Here is a 21,977-nt window from a genome sequence, read left to right as displayed (position 1 = left end):
TTTTGCTTAAAGGCCTTTTCCTGGAAAGCCTCATCTGCTACAGTACCTGGCAACAGTCTCGTCTCACTTAATCAAGGACAGCAGTGATGGTGAAAAGACAGCGCCACTCCCAATTATCTTTAGGTTCAACAAAACACGAAAGCATGCGTATGCAAAGCATATATTTATGTTTGGTGACCTCTGATAACCCATCTGAAAACCCTTCGCTGCCTTGCATTCACACCCATAAGCCCACTCATTACTGCTTAATCACTGAATGCTTAATCAGGTTCATTTTCACACCTCATTACTATTAATGGAGCACCGTTATTTGAACGGGTACTTTTGTGAAGAATTAAAGGCATGCCAAAAGGCTTGTAGAATTTTAGCAGGATTTGAGCCTTTTTTTAGAATATGTCTTTGACAGCCAAAGCATCCTGTTGCTTTTTGATATCAGCAGAATGAAGACATGTGGGGAAATGGCAGGGAAGTTCTCACTCCTCCTTACTTGATTTTAATAGCTAAGATGGTTGGTTGTTAATGCCGGCATCATAGCAAGCACTGCCATGGTTACCTGAGTGGAAACCAAGCCATTAGGGACTCTGACTCCTCCCAGCCCATAATTCTCCTTGGCCTCATAAACATGTTTACTTACAATGACACAGCCAAAGAAAAGGCAAATCCATAATGCATTTATGTGACAAAAATAAAAGCATGCACTTCCTCTCACAGGTTGCATGAAAAGCAAAGACTTTGTTTGTCGTGTTCATGCTGATTATCCAGGTTGTTTCGCTGACAGCAATTTAAAAAAACATGAACCTCTTTCCAAAATTAATATACTTTTAGTAAATTAATAAAATGGTAACTGCAAATATCTAAATTCATATAATACTTACCTGTTGGATGCTGTAATTTCGTGGTACACTTGGGACCGTCGGGTCATTAAGGGGAGGGGAAAGATAGCCGCAGAGGACTTGGTCTTTGACTACTCCCTGAACAGTGCGCTGCTATCATTTCAAAGTGAAATATGGAGGTAAAATGTGGTGCTTAAATCCATGGGTGAGATTCTGATGTGAAAATGAGTTGGATGCTCTCGTTTGGGGTGGCTGTGGCCCTGCTGGCTCTCTGTAGGGGACAGGACACTGTGGATGAAGGTAGGCCACGATGCCGACGACAGATTTACTCGAAACAGATGTTTTAACAAAACAGAATGTGACATTTATTTTGATTAAAGCCTTCACATTTCATTCAAAACTTTCCGAGCACATTAACATATAGGAGCGGTTTATTAGAGTGGCTCAAAATGTTGTTTTGCAGCAGTGTACAAGATACCAATGGAAACATCTGATATCCAAAAGATCTATTTTATTTTCAGGAAATAGCCTGTGTCTGTCTGGCTACCACCTGTGCACTCATAACAAAACAAAGATTGTGAGTTTCCTGGTGGTGCACAAGGTTCCCTATTCAGTGTCAAAGCTTTGTGGAGGTTGGCTCCTCTGGAAGACTTGTAATGTCACAATGTACAGGATGATCCATCAGACTGAGTACAAGCTGGTGACGGAGCAGGTGATGGGATGCTGCTCTGGCTATGTGCAAGTTGGTCGTTACTGTGCCCTGCGTGAGTATACTACACTGATCAGGATTAAAGAAAAGCACACATTGTTTTGTTCTTAGACTGTAGAAGACTCTTTGTGTCTGCAAAATCTGATTATGCACCACACACACACACTGTCTCTAGCCAGGCAGTCAGCGTGACCTTTAAGTGTGTGGTGCTGTGTGCAAGACACCAGATGGAAGCGCTGAAACTGCAATGCTACAAATATCTCACTGCTAATATATGGCCTGCAACATGTTATTTCCTTTGAATGAAGCTGTAAACAGGAGTGGTGAGTTTAGCTCCAAGCCAGGATCCTGTCCAACTGCAGATGGATTGCATCCCAGTTCTGAGGAGTGCGACTTGGATATAGACTGTCCAGGCTGGCAAAAATGCTGCCAGAGATCTCACCGCTCTTCCTGCAGTGATCCAGCAAGTTAGTATATATGTGATTTTGCATCCACGTTGCATTTAAAGTGAATGTTCACCATGCATCTTACTGTGCTTTGTTTAAGCATAGACAGTTTTAGAATAGTGCTGAAACGTAATGAGCGACTCACTGAGGCATTAAACTGAAATTTGCAGTTTTTGCTAAACTTCTATTGCCCAGCATCTACAGTATATCAGCTAAACATGACAAACTGTTTTTATCTGTTAGTGCAGCTTTACTGCTGCCATCTTAGTGCTGATGTGGCCGCTCTGTTGATGTGTCATTTTCCTTGGTATTTTGTAAAATTTCAAAAATAAGCACTCAGAGAGGGCAGATCCCCCCGAAGGGCGAGTTCTACACTAAATGCATGCAAACACGGGGAAAACATGCAAACTCCTCACTGTTGGTGGAATCGAACTCAGGACTTCCTTGCTGTGAGGCATCAGTGCTAACCACCGCGCCACCGTCAAATAAAGCAAAGGACAAAAATCCACCAGTTTTCTTACAGCAACAGTAAAAAGTTGCAGAAACTGAAAGTGTTAGCAGATCTGCTCAAACAAAAACACGCTCACATGTTCTGTGTCACGTTCAGCCGATGCAGACCGTGCACGCACAAGAGTGCAGCAAAAACAGACACACAAAAAAATAAAAAGAACATGTTGTCTTGACAACGGTGTGTTTCATTGCTTCTGGTTTTCGTACGTGTGTTCTTGTAAAATTACAGTGCCACCAAATTCTTTTACAAACTAATCTTAGTGACTTGGGGTAATCCACAAACCCCACAGTGGGTGCGCAATTTTCACTGGATCCTTTTCCTGCTGAAGAAAATATGAAAGGAATAACTGCTGAGTTGAATATAGACAGCTTCAGCCTGTTCCTGTTTCATTTAGCAATTGAAATAAATCAGCTGATTTTCTTTTTTTAACCAAGCTCTTATGTGAGCCTGTAGGTGTTTCTCTTCAGCAGAGAAATCTGTCGACACTGATCTTTATATTGCATCCTGTTAATCTCAGCAAATCACTCTGAGGATGGAGGAAACCGTTTGAATGCAACAGTGACAGTGAAGACAGACTACCAGCAACTGATGTCCACGAATGAAGGGCTTCTGAATCACACGAGGCTGCTGCAAGCAATGGTAACACAACAGCTTCTATGGTCTAACTTCTTCCAGACATTTATAATGAGACTAGACTTCCAACATAAGCACTTTCCTTGATGGTCGCTTTTTTATGGAAATATGTTCGTCTGTGTCATCATCAGGTGACTGGAGCTCTGCAGGCTGATGTTTCTGTCTATTATCTCAGCACGTGGCCTGTGCATCCCTACAGAACTGCCACCTCTCTGCTGATTGAGTGCAACTTCACTCTCTCGTTGCACAACGTCAGATCGAAGCTGCATCGTCTTCTCGAACGCATAGAGGAAGTGTCTTCAATAACAGTGCGAGGTGAGGCAGTTTTGACCTCTCCGCGAAGCTACTCGGGGCTTTTTTTCTTTAGAGAGATGACATTCTTGTAGAGTTTTGAGAATGATTCATGTGCAAAGAACACGGCGTTCAGGAAAGAATGACTCAGTCGCACCACAGTTTCCTTCTCCCACTACTTCTGTTTGAGTGACAGTCATCTGTGGGATGTTTCCTGCAACAGCGGAAAATAACACCAGAGCGATTGCACGCGCACACACAGAGACAAACGCACGTGCGTGAACACACACCCACACTCAGATATTTATCATAAATCAGTCATGCTTGCTACATTCCCACAAAACATGGCTCGCCATCGTGCGCGCACGTCAAGCTGGCGTTTTCTCAGAGATAATTCATTTCCCTTTTTCTGCGCTGAAAGCGATTTATTTTTAGACACATGTGAATTTTCAAGCCTTTAAATGAAAGATGTGAGCGAGATAAGTGAATCCAGTCTCGACTTGCATAATCTATTTCAAGTTCCAGTGATTTTTCCAGGATCCCGAACAGACGTGGAGATTTCTAAACAGCTTCAACTATAAACTCGATTTATTTTCAGAAACACATTTGTTACAACTCGTGCAAACACAACTGTAACTAAACAGCTTTTATGTATGTGTAATTATAATCGCTGTTTAACTCCTCCATATGTCTGCATTTTCACTGCAGACGTAGACGAGTGTGCACACTCTGCTCTTCGGCGGTGCTCGCTTCGGGCCGACTGCAACAACACAGTGGGTTCTTATGAGTGCGTCTGCCACCACGGTTACATCGATGTTGACCCGAGCAACCCTGGAGCCCACTGTTCAGGTTTGACCGCACACTTGTGTGTTTGCAGTGCAGACGTAACCCTTTAAAGTCTGGACTGTGAGATAATTGCCAGATAATTAAAATGTTTATTTGCACATGACTTTGAATTTGTCCCATTTTTGCTATGCGCACCAATTTGTGCAATTTATTTCGGTTTCTCAGAAACTAGCTCACACTTAACTTACACGTGCACAATGTATGTACACAGAGAAAACAATCATATTGCTAAATATAGCATAGTTTGAAAGTGTTCTTTTTCTCAAGTGCTTCCAGTTACCCTATCCTCAAATTTCTAAAGCTAAAGCTTTCCTCCCCCCCAAGGACCTTGAAAAGCTTATTCATGCATTCATTACCTCTAGACTGGACTATTGTAACTCCCTCTATTTAGGCCTCCCCCACTCCTCTCTTCACCGGTTGCAATTAGTACAGAACGCTGCTGCACGTCTTTTACCGGGTGCCAGAATGCATGACCATATGACTCCAGTTTTAACCAAGTTACACTGGCTCCCTGTGAAATTTCGCATTGATTTTAAAATTATTTTATTCACTTATAAAATCTTAAACAACACTGCCCCTAGCTATTTAACAGAACTTCTTCATTTGTATAACCCTATAAAAGCACTAAGATCTTCTAACCCAGGGGTGGGCAATCTCAGTCCACGAGGGCCGGTGTCCCTGCAGGTTTTAGATCTCACCTTGGGTCAACACACCTGAATCACATGATTAGTTCGTTACCAGGCCTCTGGAGAGCTTCAACACATGTTGAGGAGCTAATTTAGCCATTTAAATCAGCTGTGTTGGTTCGAGGACACATCTAAAACCTGCAGGACACCGGCCCTCGTGGACTGAGATTGCCCACCCCTGTTCTAACCAGATGCTCTTAATGCAACCTAAGTCTAGGTTGAAAACCAGAGGCGACCTTTGCTATTGTAGCTCCTAGACTGTGGAACAACCTCCCCATTGCTATTCGCTCTTCTGAGACTGTTCAGTCTTTTAAATCTCGTTTAAAGACCCATCTTTTTACTCTTTTACTCTTTCTTTTTGCTTTGATGTAAGATAGTTTGATTATCATTTGGTTGGTTTCTATGTTTGTCTCGTCTTGCGTTGTATTTGTCTTATTTTATTTTTTTATTTTTTTATTTGTGAAGCACTTTGATCAAAACTGTTGTTTTTAAATGTGCTATATAAATAAAGTTTGATTGATTGATTGATTGATCCTCAAAATCCCCTGAGCCCTTACTTTTCTACTCATATGTGCAGCATCTCAGACAAATACTATAGTTTAGATTCAGTCACTTTAGAAGTGACGAGAGGGATTTCCCCATCAGAAAGCCCCAAATAGAAACTGACAAGATTACAGTTAGACTGATCAAAGAGCTTTTTGGGGGGTTAAAGTTTATGCACAAGTTATTCTAATGCTAATGTATTGATGTTTGCTAGGTGGAGTAAATTTACAACATCCCTATTAGAATAACCGACCTGTAGACCTGGAGGTGGAAGCTGAGTGAGAACAAGTGAAGATTTCTCGCACTTTTACTCAGATTTTAATAGTCCGCCCACCATCGGGCTTTTTTGGGTAAAATATCAAACAAGAAAAAAGAAAACAAGTCTCAAAAGATAGTTTTCTTGTTAAAAGCAGAAAAAGCTACTGACAGCTGTGTGAAAACATTAAGGCACACATGGAGGCTTGTTTTGGAACAAAGCTGTGGTTAACAGACTGCCTCCTTAATCTGAAACGGCTGCACAATAATATGTGTCAGAGTTGTTCTTCAAGTCAGACAAACCTACTTGAACGAGGAAGTTGTGGTTAGTTTTAAAGGCTTAGCTGGCTCACAACAAAGTTGCCACATTTGTCATATTTTGTGAAGATGGTCCTTCCTCATAAATGATCCACAATCTTCTGCTGTCACTGCTTTGTAAAGACACCGTTTCTAAAGTGACCTCTGTTGGCTGTGTGACTAACAACATGTAAACTGTCTGTTCACCACTGATGAGTGGAGGAGGGCGGAGTCAGGTCTTCATACTGGAAAGCTTGAGATGGTTCTTACAAAGATGCTGTTTATCAAGTCATCAATCAATGTAAAGACAGTTTAGAGTAAAAGTCTATTTTTGATCCATGACCCAACTTACCTACTTAATTTATTTGCTCTTTTAAAGTGGAAACACTATATGTTGTTTCTAATTACTACACGTCTGTGATGTGAGTCACACAGTGGTATTTACACCAGAAACTTAAGAGTCCAGCCGTCCACTTGTTGTTCTTTGCTCCCAGCTGACACTGGAGTGTGGCCCACCGCTGAGCCCACCCTGACCAGCCCTGCATTGATGAACACAACCTCTCCCCCTGCTTCCAATCACACACAAGGCCCTCCTGGATACAACACCACAGGTTTCTTCACATCCACTGAGATCAGCATGACTGCCGCTCCGAGTAATACGACCTCTGTCTCTTGGAATTCATCACAAGCTTCGCTGTGGACGAGTTCTGCATCTCACAGCCAAATGAATACAGCCGTGGAGTCAGCTCTTCCAGCAACAACATGCTGTGAGAAATATTCTGTTTTCATCTAAAGTTTACATGAAATCTCCATCTCTTGATTGGAAGCGTGTCCAAGCGAGAAAGAGAGGGACATTTGGGTTTAACAAGCATTTATTTATAGTTTTACATCATTTACACTGAAGCTCATCCTCTTTGGAGGAGTCTTAAATTGTTATTCTCATACCTGTAAAGGTTTTTATCAGCTATTTTTACTCAAGTATTTACTTTTTACGTTTGTTCTGTGCATTTTTATCATGTTCACACGACGTTCGCATCTTCCTGGTATATTTGAAGTTTAACCTCCATTTGTGGATCGCACAGCAAACTGTGATTTCTGGAAGTGTTCCTGAGCCCATGCAGTGACTTCCTTGCCAGATTTATGGTTTTAATGCAGTGCTGCCTGGTGGCATTCAATATTTGTCCTTTGCACACAGAGATTTCATCATTTCTTCGGATTCTTGGAATCCTTTGTTGCAGGTGTAACAGCATTTTAGAGATATTTTGCTGCCATCAAATTCAAAATGAGATAATATTTTAATGTTTGTTTGTGTGAAGGTTTCGGGATCTGGCTTGCACAGACTGAAATGGCCTAAAATGGTGTAGGATTAAACTGACAGGATGTAAAAAGTAAAATAATGCATTTTTAAGCTGTTCTTGTTACTTTTGACAGGCGTAGACTAGCTGTGGTGTTTGTTTCCAGTCACTGTGCAAAACTAGGCTGGATGCTATTCCCTAAGACAAACCGCACAGACGTGGGAGTGGCATATTTCCACGCAACAACCAGCAAGAAAGCAGATTCAGATTAATGACACGTCTGTCCCTTCCCTCAGCTCCCCCCAGCATCGGCAGCTTACGATCCGCTAATGTTACTGGAACGTCCTTCTCTGTCTGCTGGTCCAATCATGCCAAGACAAAACAGACTTACCTGGTTGTTCTAAGAAAAGGGTCAGAGGTCATTCAGACTCAGAAAATCAGCGATACCACGATAGAGGTGAGCGGACTGAAGCCTGGACTGCTCTACAATGTTACCGTCACACCTCGTGCCTGCAGAAATCGAGGAGCCCCTCTTCACATCTCAGTAAAAACCTGTAAGTATTGGGATGTTGTTACATTGAGTTACATTGTTACAAAGTACTCGAGAGCTACCAATCTGTGTGACAGCTCCAGTAACAGCTTTAGCTTTATTTATAACTGTTTGTTATGCAGTCATATTGTTGTTATGGCACGGCGAGATTGTGATGGTGCTTTTAAAAAAGTAAGGAAACACTTACATGTCACATTGGATCTTGATGTACGAAATATTCAGGCTGAACTTTTTATTTTGTTGAGAACAAATTGATGTAATTTTTTTTTTAAATTTTAATTTAAATTTTTTTTTTTTAAAAATCATAAATATTTTTTATTCATTTGTATTTATTTATTATATTTTTGCCTGAACCAGAAGAACGAAACTGACTAATTGGCTAAAAATACTGAAAAACACTTTTTGTCGTTTTTCTTTCTGTGTGTGTTTCTGCATGGAGACACACACTTCTCAGGAAACAGTGATATTTTCCACCAGAGGCTTTCATTTCCACCTCCACTCGTTGTTCTTTGCTCCCACCGATATTATAGAAACGTTATATTGCCAAATAGCATTGTGACAATATGTAACCTATAACATTATTATAACACTTAACACTGTTTTTTGCATATCTGCATGGTTATTATTAGAAGAAGAAATCATACAATGTGTTACTGTCATAAGAGAAAAGTGAAAACAGAAGGAAACTGGAGTTGTTTAAGTTGGTGAAGCTGTTTGGCGTCACATCCAAGACGCTTCTTCAGTTCTAACAACAACAGGCAGGAAGCCTCTTGGATGTGAAGCCAAACGGTGTCACAGCTTAAAGAAGCTCAGCTGCCTTTTTTCCGAGCTTTTAAGACTCCTGTTACCTGCATGACTGAGAATCTAGACACACAGAAATGCATTACTTTCCCCTCAGAAGTCAAAATATAGGTCAAATCTTTATTTCTCCTCTGTGGAAGTATTTTCAGAAAAAGAACAACAAGAATGCTGGAAATGTTTTTTTGTCTGAGCCACAAGTGAAGAAAGTGACTGACCCAGATTTCTGAAAATAAGAACTTAGCCACAGTTACCACCCTGAGGGAGTGAAGAGTCTTTAATGACTAATGCATGATGAAGAAAAGAATCAGTGTTTTATCAAAAGGCCAACAGGATGGTCGACATTTATTCGCGGTAAATGTGGTTGTTGTGCATAATGAAGGTTTTCTTTGTAGACGCTCAGACTCTCGATGCCACAACACGACTTACCAACATAAAGTTCACAGCTGACCTCCAGAACACCAGCAGTCAGGCCTACAAAGCCCTCAGTCAGAGTATAACAGAAGAGGTAAGTATCCAGTGACTGGATGTGATGTGCAAATGAAAATATTTTGAATAAGTTCCACAAACTTGAGCCTGTTTCCTGTGTCACCAACCAGATCTACCAGTCTGTGTCTCCAGAGGTGGAAGCCATGGTGGATTCAGGCCGGGTCAGGATCGAGATCAGAAACTTCTTCCCGGGGAGCGTGATGGTCAACTTCACCATAGTGTTTATCCCGAGTCAAAGCCTGGACATAAGCAACGTGTCCACAGCAGTTCTGCAGTCCCTGACGAACAGCTCGACATACACAGTAGATCAAAACAGCACAAGTCTAAATGGTATGTGTCTTTATATTGCTTATTCTAATGCTGCGGGCTGTTAGTGGTACACTGCTGGGAAAATGCTTCAAAGAGGGAGTGCTGAGTTTGACATTATAGCAAATTAGCGTCAAAGACTTACTCGCTGTGTTAGCAAATCTTTTTACTGAAATCACAGCACAGAAAAGAAAGAAGGCACTGGAGGTGGCCCAATATATAAACGGGGCCATGATGGTAGAAGCCACATATTAACATTTTCATAAATCTTCATAAAATAGATATATTGTGTTTGTGCATTTGACCAGAGGTGGGACCAAGTCATTGTTTTGCAAGTTTCAAGTAAGTCTCAAGTCTTTATCCTCAAGTCACAATTAAGTCTCAAGTAATGCCAGGCAAGTCAGAGTCGAGTCTCAAGTTACTGGTTTAAAAGTCCGAGTAAAGTCACAAGTCTGAAACTTTGAATTTCAAGTCCTTTCGAGTCTTTAAAAAAAAAAAAACGGTAAAAAAGCATGTCGCAGTTATGCTAAATGTAAATATTAGACCATGTGATTTTTAAATCTGTGTTTTTCTCAACACATGACGAAATAGTGAACTTAGAAAATATACACAAATTGTGAAATTGCACCTCTATAAAATGCAGCTCAATTAAACTTAGCTCCAAGAATAATTTTCACCGACAGTTCTGAGATAAGCTGCATGTTACTCTTGGATGCGCTTGTAGGACCAGCTTTAAAATAGCATGACAAAAATGTCATACACATTAAAGTTAGTTGACATCACAAAGTTAGATGAAGTCAGCTGTCTCATCGTAGCAAAAGAGAAGCACCACCTACCGTTCTTTATGCAACTTCAACTGTCGGACAAAGTTGGAAGTTGTTCCATCTCTGTCTGTGATTCTCTGCTTGCATGTTTTGCATGTTGCATTTTGTTTTTTTGTTGACTACTTCATAGTTTATGTACCTGAAAAAAATAACTACTTGCAGCATTTTTGAGCGTTTTTTTTTTCCTTCTTAAAAAAAAATCTGGTTAATTTGATTGGCTGTGCTACAGCTCATGCAGACATACGTACAGAGTGTGGTTGGAATAAATGAATGAATGAATTGCAACACAGACGACTATAGGAGATTACATCTCTGGAGACGTGCATGAGAAGTTGCAGTGTAGGCTAAGGTGAGAAGTAGAAACGGGGCCTTAATCAACCTGCAGCAGCCTTTAACAGTCTTTGTACCAAACAGTTTTCTTGGTAGCTTTTGATTAAAATATAGCCAGCAGTTATTTTATTGTTTTATTGTTCTGGGATGTCCATTAACGAGGGAAAGGCAGCTGAAATTTATATGTCTGTTAATATGAACCAAACTTAACTAAAACTCGACATGAAGAAATCATTTAACTAAACTAAAATCTAGATTTTTGAAAATAAATAAATAATTAAATGACTGAAATTATTTTATGGACCTGAAAAAAACTGAAACGAACTAAAACTATAGCAGAAATATCCTGTTCACGTGTTTCAGAACGTGTTGTGTTTTTATTGTATCTTTGCCGATTCTCTGCAGTCTTGCTTCAGACACATGCGCTCCACATACTTTCTCTCTTGGCACAATATGTTCGAATAACTGTGAAGCTGCGTTGTGGAATCCAGAAATTCTGGATGTCGACTGACGCTTTGACTTAAAAGGCAATATTTCTCGGTCGCTGTTGCCTCATGTTAATTTTCTCAGCTTTATGGAAATACAACACAAATGATGCACAAAGTCATCCAGTAATGTTCTAACTGCAAAATGTTTTTTAGCACATACCATTCAAAAGACCTGAGTGCACTAAAAGTATTAACAAAACCTTTTTGTGTCTCAAAAGCAACATTCAAAGTAATTAAAGTAACATCTAAATAATCAGCCAGTAACATAATACCTGACTCCATTTTTTATTTCTGTGTCTGTAGATTTTAATGAATGTGCTTCGGGGGAGAATGATTGTTCCCAGTCGGCCACATGTAATAACACCTGGGGCTCCTACACATGTGTTTGCCTGCTCGGGTTTACTGACAACGACCCAGAGAGACCTGGACGGGTCTGCCGAGGTAGCTGTAAAAACTCATTTATACACATTACATGTAAAACAGAATATCTTTGTAACCAGCGAGCATTGTCTCATGCAGCACCTACAACCTTAGAAACGGCGGCACCGCCCCTGACAACAGGAATAACACCCACTGAGCCAGCTGTAACCACTTTAACTACGGCTCCAGAAATAACCACAGACAGTATATCAACAATCTCAACTGTTGCTCAAGCTTCCACCATCACTACCCCGACAACCAGTACTTCCCTAACAGCCACTCCTGCCTCTACAATTGCCACAACAACTGCTACCACCTCAACAAAAAGTACCACCGCTCTGGGATCTGCCACCGACGACTCTATCCAAGAAGCGCTCTCAGTCCATTGCAGGCTTGCGGCCATCACTGTGACTGTCACTAAGAATTTTCTTCTGAGCTCCATGATCCCGGAGAGTGCACTTTACTTGGGCACGGTGGGCTGTGGCATCAATGGCGGCAATGACACGCACGTGGAGCTGACCGTGGCCTGGAATGAGTGCGACACTAAACTTGTGCATGTAAGTTTTTCTCCTCTGCATTTGGGAAACCTCCTGAATCCCCTGTGCTCTTGTTTTTTGTATACTAGCTTGCCACTGTCTTCTTCAGCTAAGTACGAAGTATAAAAAAGTACGAAAAGCAACACTCTGCTCTTTCTGCCGTTTGGGTATTTCAGAATGAAACCCACTACATAGCCTCTGTAAACCTGTTTAACACTATGGATCCATACACTTCACCAACGGGAGCAACAGAGGTGCCCAGAAAACAGCTGGAAGTCCCAATCATGTGTACCTACATGAAGAGCATGCTTATTTCTGCAGACCTTAGCCCCCTGGGGTAAGTGGCATGAGTACTGTCACGAATACTCATTATATTTTATTATTTTTCAAATCAGTAACCCCTTGATGACTGACACAGCTGACAAGAGGAAACAGCATAGAGAGATAAACAACTACTTCTCCAGAACAGAATATTGACACATTCAAAAAGTACATACTTGAGCAATATCAGAGGCAGTGTTGCTGTTCAGAATATCAGCGCAGCGGGGATTTGATTGCTGCTGCTGCATTTACACAGCAGTTTCACGAGCAGCCTTTATTAGCTGACAGTAATAAGCAACAACAGACTGGGATAAATTCTTTGTTAGTATATTCAGGAGCCTGTTTCATGAACAGCTGTCATTGGTATGCAGTGTTGGGGAGTAACGGAATACATGTACCGCCGTTACGTATTTAAAATACAAAATATGAGTAACTGTATTCCGTTACAGTTACCGTTTAAAAAGGTGGTATTTAGAATACAGTTACTTTGTTGAAATAAATGGATTACACGGCGGTACTTCCCTGTTTCGTGTTGTGGTGGGTCAGGACTGGTTGGGTTTTGTTTGACAGCTACGTTCTGTTGTTCCAGGCAGTGTTGCCAACTCCTCAGTAAGGAAAATCGCTATTGGCTGTCCTAAAAGTCGCTAGAAGTCGCTAAATGACGTCATCACCTAATTTGCATAATTGGTCATGCTAATGTAATTGTAATCTATGTTGTTGGAGAGAGAAATAACATCGTGGAAGAGACATAAAGTGAGTAAAAAACTTCCTAAATGCATTTAGAGTTTATTTAGAACTACAAATTAAATTTCTTTTAGCAATTATTGTTTTTTTAATGTCACAATTCCAACCCTGCTCCTTTACCCGGGCTTGGACCGGCAAAAGTGACCCGAAATAGAGATTGACAGACCACGTGACTTTCGCGCATTGCATGCCGGTAACTCGTGGCAAAACAATCCAAGTACCGCATCAAATGCAAGCATTTGCAGCACCGCAAAACGTTCATTCTCCGGTTCCAATACCTTCTTGCTTTTTCTTTGCCCCCCAAAAAAGTTATGTACAAAACGAAGGAGAACAATGCCAGTCCGTACAAAGACAGACTTGATGAAAAGGCAAAGAAAAGATACGAGGAAAAAATCAAAGGAGTGAAAGGGTCAGACCCTTACGAGCACACAGAGTGGACAAAATACGTTAGCGTGCTGCCCAACTTTCACCACGCTCATATTTATAATTATACGCTTCTTGGAGTGAGTGCAGACACTCATGAAGTTCAGTAACTTCAGGTCACTGCAACAAGCCCAGGTACAGTTTACCGACGGATGGGTACAGGACCATGAAATGCACCGTGTAGAACGAAAGACCATCGTATGTATCATAAGTTTACCAGTCTCACAAATCGTCTTCATAAATACACATTCGTTAACCGTTTATTAATAGGACCTTTGAGCTCAACGGTAATTAATTAGTAGTGGAAATAATTTCTGGTTCGCATTACAGAAATGTAGCAGTGACAATAATATTGTATGCTGTAATCGTACTGGGCAATTAGTGATAGCATAGCGCCACAATTTCTGTTCAGCGCCAGACTTGCTTGTAACCTATATCACCAATTATGTTATGAAAAATGACGTATTAACTACTACAAAACACTGACCTTTGTGGAAATGCTTGGAGCAGACTAACCTGTGAGCTGGATGTTCTGGGACGTTATATTTGCTCTTTGAATGGCTGCAATCCAGGCCATCTGTCGCCTCTTTTTACTTCGGAAACATGGCTCGAATAATTTCTCTTCAACGACATAATCCGATAAAAAAAACGATCTCTTTACCCGTCGGCTTCCCGTGGCTGTCATGCGACCGGCTATTGCAGTTAATAATACAACAGCTTCTTGACAGTTTTTTGTGTTTCTTTTTATCGCTGTGTAACTGATTTCAATTGAAAGCCTGCGTGCGCTAGTACCTCTTGCCACGAGTTCCCAGAATTCTTTGCGGTTTTACCCTTGAATGACGTCACATTTTCAATCTCTATAGGCACTCTGGTGGAGTTACTTTGTGTGTGTGTGTTTATAAGTAGTTTTAAACCTTGTGATCCACAAAACAGCATAAGAGTAAAAGAAGAACTGACTGCGTTACAGCACCCGCTGCTTGTTGAGAGTAAAAGCCATATGCGCTTTCACGTCTTTTTTTAGCGTCTGAAAACTCGCTAAATATAGCGACAAAGTCGCTAAGTTGGCAACACTGGTTCCAGGCGGCAGCGTTACTGTTGCCATGGTTACAGGGTGACGCTCTCTCTCTCTGTGTTTCCTGGGTGAGAGAGGCCTTTTTGTTGTTGTTGTGCTAAGCTAATAGGCAGAATGCTACAGGTATAGCTCTAAAGCATGGAGCCTGATGGGCAGTGTAGTCCGTGCTGCAGGGAGAATGGACTGCCATACACGTTATGTGTCTGTGAGCGAGGGAGGGAGAAAAAGGAAAAGTACGAGCTGTCATCGCAGAAACGGGAGCTGGAAGCATGTAAATATAATAATAACCACTGCAGCCAAGAAGAGAGCCTGACGAGCCCAGTTGTAAGTAAGCTATTAAGACTCGACTGTACACCGTGTTCGTGTTTTCCTCTGAAACAATAAGTTCCGTTGGAGCAGCCTTTCAACGCCTCTCTCTGTCTCTGCTAGCAAAGTTGACCCAGACAACAAAGTAAAGCTAGTTTTCAGCTACGAGCCCGACACAGAACCCACCGTATTAGTCAGAGGTCCCTTTACTACGGTTCGGAGCCGCGGACCTTCAGTAACAGTAATAAATCACAGCAATAGTACATTCATGTAGTTGTAAACAGCATGATAATATATTAAGTAATCCAAAGTATTCAGAATATGTTACTCTCATGAAGGTTTAAACAAGAATGAATCCCAAGATAGAGGCTGATACTGTAGAGCTCCCATTTAGTTATATAAATGGACTTAACTGAGGCTGAAAGCTGCTCAGCACTCATCAGTGTTTCCACCACAGGCTATAGCCATTCCTAAAATCCTATTGAGCATAACTCTGATTGGTGTTTAGCTTATTTACTTCACTTAAACTCTCATGTTCCATTTTCACTGAATGCAGTTATATTGTGCATTAGTAGCATAAACTGATAAATATTTCATTTTTAATATTTTGTATAGTTTATATTGTATTCATTATACCTACAATTCATTCCCATCCATATCCAGGTATGACATAATTAAAGACCTCATTGTCACAGGATCGGGGTCATTCCAGGTGAGCGTGCATCTGTTGGACGGTGCAGTGCCTCTGCCTTACAACTACAGCCTGTCCCGTGAGCAGCCTGTGGTAGTGGAGGTCAGACTCAACACTTCTTCAGATCACATTAAAGTAGTCATCAGCAAGTGCTGGTGCACTCCCACCCCAAACCCCGTAGACGCCTACAGCCGTGTCTTCCTGGAGAAAAGGTCTGTTTCCCAGCTACAGCTTTATTTAGCTTACTCATACTGTTACCACTATGATTATTGTTAACTCAGACAACCCAGCTTCTGTGGGGTGACACATAAAAAACACTTCTTCCTGAAACCAGGCCCTTCCATTCTTTTATCATTACAAAGTCAAACGTTAAAATGAAATTTGTAAGACAGAACAAGACAAGGATTCATATTGTGTCGCTCATTTTGTCAGCAGGAGGTTAGCTTAGCTTAGCTTAGCATAAAGCTTGATTTAGACTTCTGCTGGGAGTCTATGGAAACTTCTTTTATCCCTGCAACACAACATTCAAGTATGCATTGAGCCATTGTGTAGTTACGTTCTATGGGAGGTGCACGTCAGGTTAAATAGGCATACAGTAAAGATGAAGTTGCGGTTATGGTGTAAGTTACCATGTAAATCTGATGCAGATATAAGGGTTAAGCTAGCTAGCCTAGCCCCATTCAGATACAAGAAAATCGGGCTCCCATTGTCTCACTGCAAAACACGTGTCAGCGGAGGCATTTGTGAAACAAATTAACTAAATTATATGAATTAATGAGCTGCATAGTTGCCAGTGGGCCAGTTTTGTTACTGTGTCTGTTCGCATCACTTTTTTTCCATTTCTACGAGCAAACTTAGAATCTCCAGCTTCATATTTACAATATTTGTTTTCTAGTGATCAGTTTCAAACACCTGGTACTTAGATGTATGGCAGGGACATAGAAAATGTGGCGGTCACGATATCATCTACTGAACCCCCCCCCCCAAAAAAAATCTCCCACATGCACCAGAGTTGACGAGAAGGCATTTTCTGATTCACAGCTAAAGGTCTCTCCATTCAAATGAAATTCATCTTTGAGCAGGATGTAAGAAAAGTGCCATCAAAAGTGACAATGAGTCAGTGCGGTAGCTAAATCTGTGTTAAAGCCTTCTGCAAAGCCATAATAAGAGAACCAGCAGATTATTCAGCTGTCTATATATTTAGCACGGTGCTTTCTAATAATAGTTTTTGATCAGGTCCAGTTAAGTTCATCAGTCAGCCCCACTGTCTGTGTCTCCACAGCTGTCCCCTGAATGCATTCACCAAAGTGATGATGAACGGGAACTCCAGCACGTCCCGTCTGTCCGTGCAGATCTTCTCCTTTGTCAACCTGAAGGTGATCTATGTGCACTGCGAGGTTCAGATCTGCCTGCAGACTGAATCGAATAGCTGCGTGCCAGTGAGTGCTTTCTACTGCACAACACATTTCATGCAACCCTGCAGCTTTGACCCTGCTTAGACTAAAAGCAGTTGATGCAACATAAACTCGGCTCGTGTTTTGTTGCAGGACTGTCGCCAGAGAACAGCTCGATCCGTAAATGCGCTTGGAACGAGGTTCGGTTCAGTTGGGCCTCTGATCAATTCAGATGAAGGTGTGTATTTTTACACAGTATCTGCTTTGAAAACGCTGATTACACCTGGATGCTTCTTTTGTGCTTCAGTTGGAAGTGTAATGACACTTCAGCTTCCACTCAACACGGACCGTTTTAAAAGTAGAAAAGCTATTTAAATCTTCAGTGGCCATTATAAATCTGGCTCTCACTTCATCTCAGCATTTAAATGGGCCATCTATAGCTGTTGAATTAAGGCAGTAGTGCAGCTGTCGCTATTATCAGTGCGGTGGAGAGGAAAGTTCAACTAGCTTGATGGAAAACATTTATCCATCTATCCATGTTCTTAACTAGCCATCACTAGGAAAGGGTTGGCTGCTTTTATCATGACACACTCATGAGGGGAACATTTTTTTAAACATTATTTTTATGTAAGGGAGATGGAAACGTTTGTTTTAAGAGCCAGTGAGTAAAGTTTTGGTATTTCTGTCATCATATACTGCTTGTCTGTTCATATATTCCTGCAGAGCCCTTGGATAAGGAGCTGAGCACTCTAAATGTAGTTGGGCTTTCCATTCTGGGAATTTGCTTGTCGCTCTTCTTCATCTGTTCCCTCGCCTGCCTCTTCTACTGCCAGAGGAACCGCATCGGACACTACAATTTTAACGTCAAACCCAAAGAGGAGAAATTCACCTACCTTGCCTAGAACACCTAATGACAGCTGCTGCACCCGCAGACACACAATTAGAAGAGATTAGTCGCTGCTTTTACACTACACCTGCCACCATGTGTCACTGTTGCACCATTCACCCTTCATCGTGCACATGAAACTAATTATGTACAGTTTGAATTTAAATTCCACCTGCACCTTTGTATAATTAAGATATTCAAACGATAGAGTGGTTGTATACAGGGGTGTCAAATGTAGAAACTATCAATATTTCATGCATGACATATTTAATGACTGCAGAGAATCAGATACCAAATAGCTATGCAAGTGTTGGTCTCTGTATCCTATTCTTATAGTCAAACGTGTTCATAGCTGCCTCTTTAAATTGTGTTAGCTGCTATTTTTTGCTGTCTGTTATCTATTGTGTTTACTGACACATAAGTGGTGAGACAATAAACAAGTCCTGTATAAACTCAGACACTTGGGGGTGCTGCTAACACAGTTCTTCATTTAAAAAAAAACAGTCCAAGATGGCTTCCTGCACTCAGAGAAAACATGAACGTTTACAGAGGACGATGTGAGGCGGTGCATTCAGAAAAAACAAAAGATTTACAGTCTGTGCTGTCAGTTTCTCCTTTACCCCGATCAGTGGTTAATGAAAACATCTCATATGAGCCTTTCTCAGGAGAAAAGAGCCAAAGATGAGAGCCCAGCTTTTCTTTCACACTTTGCATAATCCGACATCGTCACAGGGTCAGAAATGCAGCAGCGATGGGGGTGAATACTAAAAAGAGGAGCGGCTTTCTCTTTCATGGGAGGTCCCTGGAGACCTGCGGTGAAGGAGGGCTTACTACCATCTGGAGTGCAGCAAATGCTCCGCCTTCTCATTAACCCATTCAGCCTCGCAGGCTGAAACCTGGCAACCCATCGCTATGGCAACAGCTCTGTGCGGGGATGGAGGGGAATGACGGATGCAGCGAGAAGGAGCGAGAGCAGCAGTGATCAAAGCAGAGAGAAGGAGCGGGAATGGCTGCAGCTCAGAAGCTTCTATTTCTTCCTTTCAGACAAACCACGTGATGACGTTATATCACACACAGCACTGGGCTTCATCTCTTCTGCTGAGTGTTCTGGTAATGGTTTCCAGTTAGTCTCTGCGCGGCACTATATTTCAAATGTGCAGACGTTTAATAATTTAGAAGCAACACACACACACACACACACACACAGAGTGTTAATTATCCCAGTTTTTAAACACAAATAACTTGTGTCTGTTGAGTGCTTTCTAAATTTACGAGTCAGGAGTGTGACGGTGCCGTGAATTACTTTTCCAACTTTGTGCATCTGTATTCTGGGAGGCAGTAATGGCTGTAACATGATCCACGTCTCCGCAGTCCTTCCTGTTTTCCTCCTCCTGTATCCTACACCAGTCTCTCTGCCTCACTGCTCATCCCGTAACAGCGGCTCTGAAACAGTGATTGGTCCTGCTTTATGATCTATGGCTGTAAATGTGCTTTCTCTCATTACTAATTAAACATCCTGATCCCGATTGTATTTTCATAGAGCAGCTTAACACCGTCCCTCGGGCATCTGGCCAGTGTAATGGCTTTGTAATCTTCAGAGGTGAGAGATATAATTATGCTGTCCGTGAACTATTAGAAAATACCTCTCACTTGATATACAACATCTAATTCTCAGTCAGTTCCATCAGTTTGTTTCAGTTGTGAAAAACATTTACTCCAGTATGTTTTTCATGTGTTTCATAATTGCAGTTTCTAGTCAAAGAATTTAATGCAAAGTTATAGTTATATGTTAATCAACAGTGAAAAGTTACCAAAACTGTTACCAAAGGATATCCTATCCGGTCGTTCAGTCTGACGTCACTAGCCGTGTCTGGGCCTAAACTCCGCTGCAGGTCCATATATCAAACATCACTATGGCATTACTGAGAGTTGAAAAACTGTCTAAAGTCTTTCATCTTTAATAAAATGATCAGCGTTCTGCTCTACCAGGTGTAACAATTGAGTTTAACATCCAGGCATCCATGAAAACGGAATTTAAGACATTTAACGGAGTTAGAAGTTAGCAGGAAGTTAGCTCGCTAGCTTCTATCTAAATACAATATAGCATGTCCTGACTGCGGGGTTTTGGAAACAAATTCAAACATACAGCTCTGTTATCACTTCCAACATAAATGAAGACAGAAAACTAAACAGCAGTGACGTTTGTAGGGTTACTGAAGTTTGGCTAGCTGGTATATAATGATGTGCTACGTGACCGCTAGCGGCACAGCTATGTTAGCATAATATAAACAAGCTAACTTTTTTTCCACTCGATAAAAGTTAACGTGAGTGTTCTCGGTGGTCAGGAACAAATGTAATTGCATGGCAGGATGCTGTAAAAGGACCAAACTTCAGCAGGAGAACAACTGAGATAATCCATCCACAATACGAGGTTAGTCATTCATATACTGCTGCATAAGGGTTTAAAAAGTGAGCTTAAATAAATGATTAGCGGTAATAAAAGCCGAGGGAGGTCAACAGTGATCACTGACTGTTTTAGGAGCTTTTTGAGATTAAATAGAAAAAAAATACAAAACATTAAACATGTTAACAACACAAAAGCCATATTAAACGCAGACTACTTTAGGCCCGGAAGTAGGATTCGTCACGTCATCCCTTAACGATCGGATAGTTACTTGCTAGGCATGATGCATTTACACTCAGTAATCTGGAATTTCAATGACCAGTTGAACATTGTGTTTTTCTTCTAATTGGGAGCAGATGAGTTCAGCAGAGTTTTCTTTTTTTGAAAATTCAAAAAGAGCTGCTCCTCATCCACATTCAAAAAAGTCTGGGTAAATGTCTCCTAGCTGAGGTACACCGAGCATGCTCAGCTGGGAGGAGAACCTGGGCTGGACCCAGGACACACTGGAGAGATTATGTCTCTCAACTGGCCCATTTGTGTCTCACTAGAAGAGCTTGAGGATGCGGGAGGGGAGAGGGAGGTCTTGGCATCTCTGCGTAGACAGCTGCCCCTGCAGTCTGGACACTAATAAGTGGTACAAAATGGATGTTTTTTGTTCTGATTCTATTTCATATTTTAGTTTTTCCTTCTTCATCATGTTTAGTGAGAATCTCCTCTGTGCTTAGTACGTCTATTGGGATGTTTCCTGTTTTACTTTGAAACTTTGCTTTCTTTGGTGTCTTGTTCATACTTCCTGTGAGCTTGATTGTCTTGATTATATTCACCTGTGTCTTCTTCCTCATCTGTTTCCCATTGTTAATTAATCTCATCTTCATTTTATCTTTGTCCTTCTCTTTGATCAGTCATCATCTTCAGCGTTTGATTCCCGTTTGCATGACCCTTTCTGAGTTGGAAAACAAATTGAGAGACTGCCTCTGCCGTAGCACACTTTCTGTCACCAAGATGTCTGGCTTGCTGATTAAGACTGACAGTATTACGTCCCCTCCCCCGGTGGTTGCTTAAGACAACAGCCTATCAATGCACACATTGCACAAATCCCAGTGAACCTCAGCACCAGTGCAAGTCTCTGGAAGGGGAGCTCAGCTTTACTGTGTGACAACTTTCTGTCTTTATCTGTGTGCCTGTGAGGAGAGGCGTATTGATACGTGCAGTCATTTCCTTTAAAGCAACGAGCGGTAATGAGGGACGGGTAATCTAATGAGGAGCTACATAAATTGTAACAAGGAAGCAGTTTCTGTTTACCAAAACTCAACCCAGCTGCTTAATGTCCTCCCTCCCTGATCTGTTTCTTATCTCGCTCTTGCTTATGCAACAGACAATAAACCACATATGAAATATGAGTTAGTGACATGTTCTGCTTTTTTGTGCAGAACATGTCACCTTGTTGATGCAATGATATCTAGTGTTTGCAGACTTACCAGCGTAGTAAAAGAGTCAAGTCTAGTGAGGGTCTAAATTTTCACCCAGTAACGATACACACCAACCTGTTTGAGAACAACTAGTCCAGGTTTGTTTAACTGTTGTTCGCTGGAGCGCTGAGTATCAAGATTTGTCTGTGGCACAGAGACAAAAACTGAAACAGGATCTGAA

At 41.4% G+C, this 21,977-nt stretch overlaps 1 protein-coding gene across 1 annotated transcript; it reads left to right on the top strand.

Annotated features, from left to right (window-relative positions):
* Positions 1 to 1,187: 1,187 nt before the first annotated feature.
* umodl1 (uromodulin-like 1) lies at positions 1,188 to 21,927 on the top strand. The gene is made up of 15 exons (XM_085174002.1): positions 1,188 to 1,597; positions 1,851 to 2,009; positions 3,017 to 3,138; positions 3,264 to 3,447; positions 4,132 to 4,272; positions 6,545 to 6,817; positions 7,642 to 7,899; positions 9,089 to 9,201; positions 9,293 to 9,512; positions 11,434 to 12,107; positions 12,263 to 12,423; positions 15,616 to 15,855; positions 16,926 to 17,082; positions 17,191 to 17,275; positions 17,761 to 21,927. The coding sequence occupies exons 1-15, from the start codon at positions 1,498 to 1,500 to the stop codon at positions 17,937 to 17,939; spliced, it is 3,066 nt and encodes a 1,021-aa protein (XP_085030128.1). The 5' UTR covers positions 1,188 to 1,497; the 3' UTR covers positions 17,940 to 21,927.
* Positions 21,928 to 21,977: the final 50 nt, after the last annotated feature.

The sequence above is a fragment of the Neolamprologus multifasciatus genome, chromosome 10, assembly GCF_963576455.1.
Source record: "Neolamprologus multifasciatus chromosome 10, fNeoMul1.2, whole genome shotgun sequence".
NCBI lineage: Eukaryota > Metazoa > Chordata > Actinopteri > Cichliformes > Cichlidae > Neolamprologus > Neolamprologus multifasciatus.
This window is presented reverse-complemented; position numbering and strand designations above follow the sequence as displayed.

What these genes read in the sequence shown, in the direction of transcription:
- umodl1 (XM_085174002.1), top strand. Translation starts at nt 1,498, where the DNA reads ATGTACAGGATGATCCATCAGACTGAGTACAAGCTGGTGACGGAGCAG. An exon ending in TCACATCTCAGTAAAAACCT is followed by an intron (nt 7,900 to 9,088) that starts GTAAGTATTGGG and finishes TTTTCTTTGTAG; the next exon opens with ACGCTCAGACTCTCGATGCC. An exon ending in AATCGAATAGCTGCGTGCCA is followed by an intron (nt 17,083 to 17,190) that starts GTGAGTGCTTTC and finishes GTTTTGTTGCAG; the next exon opens with GACTGTCGCCAGAGAACAGC.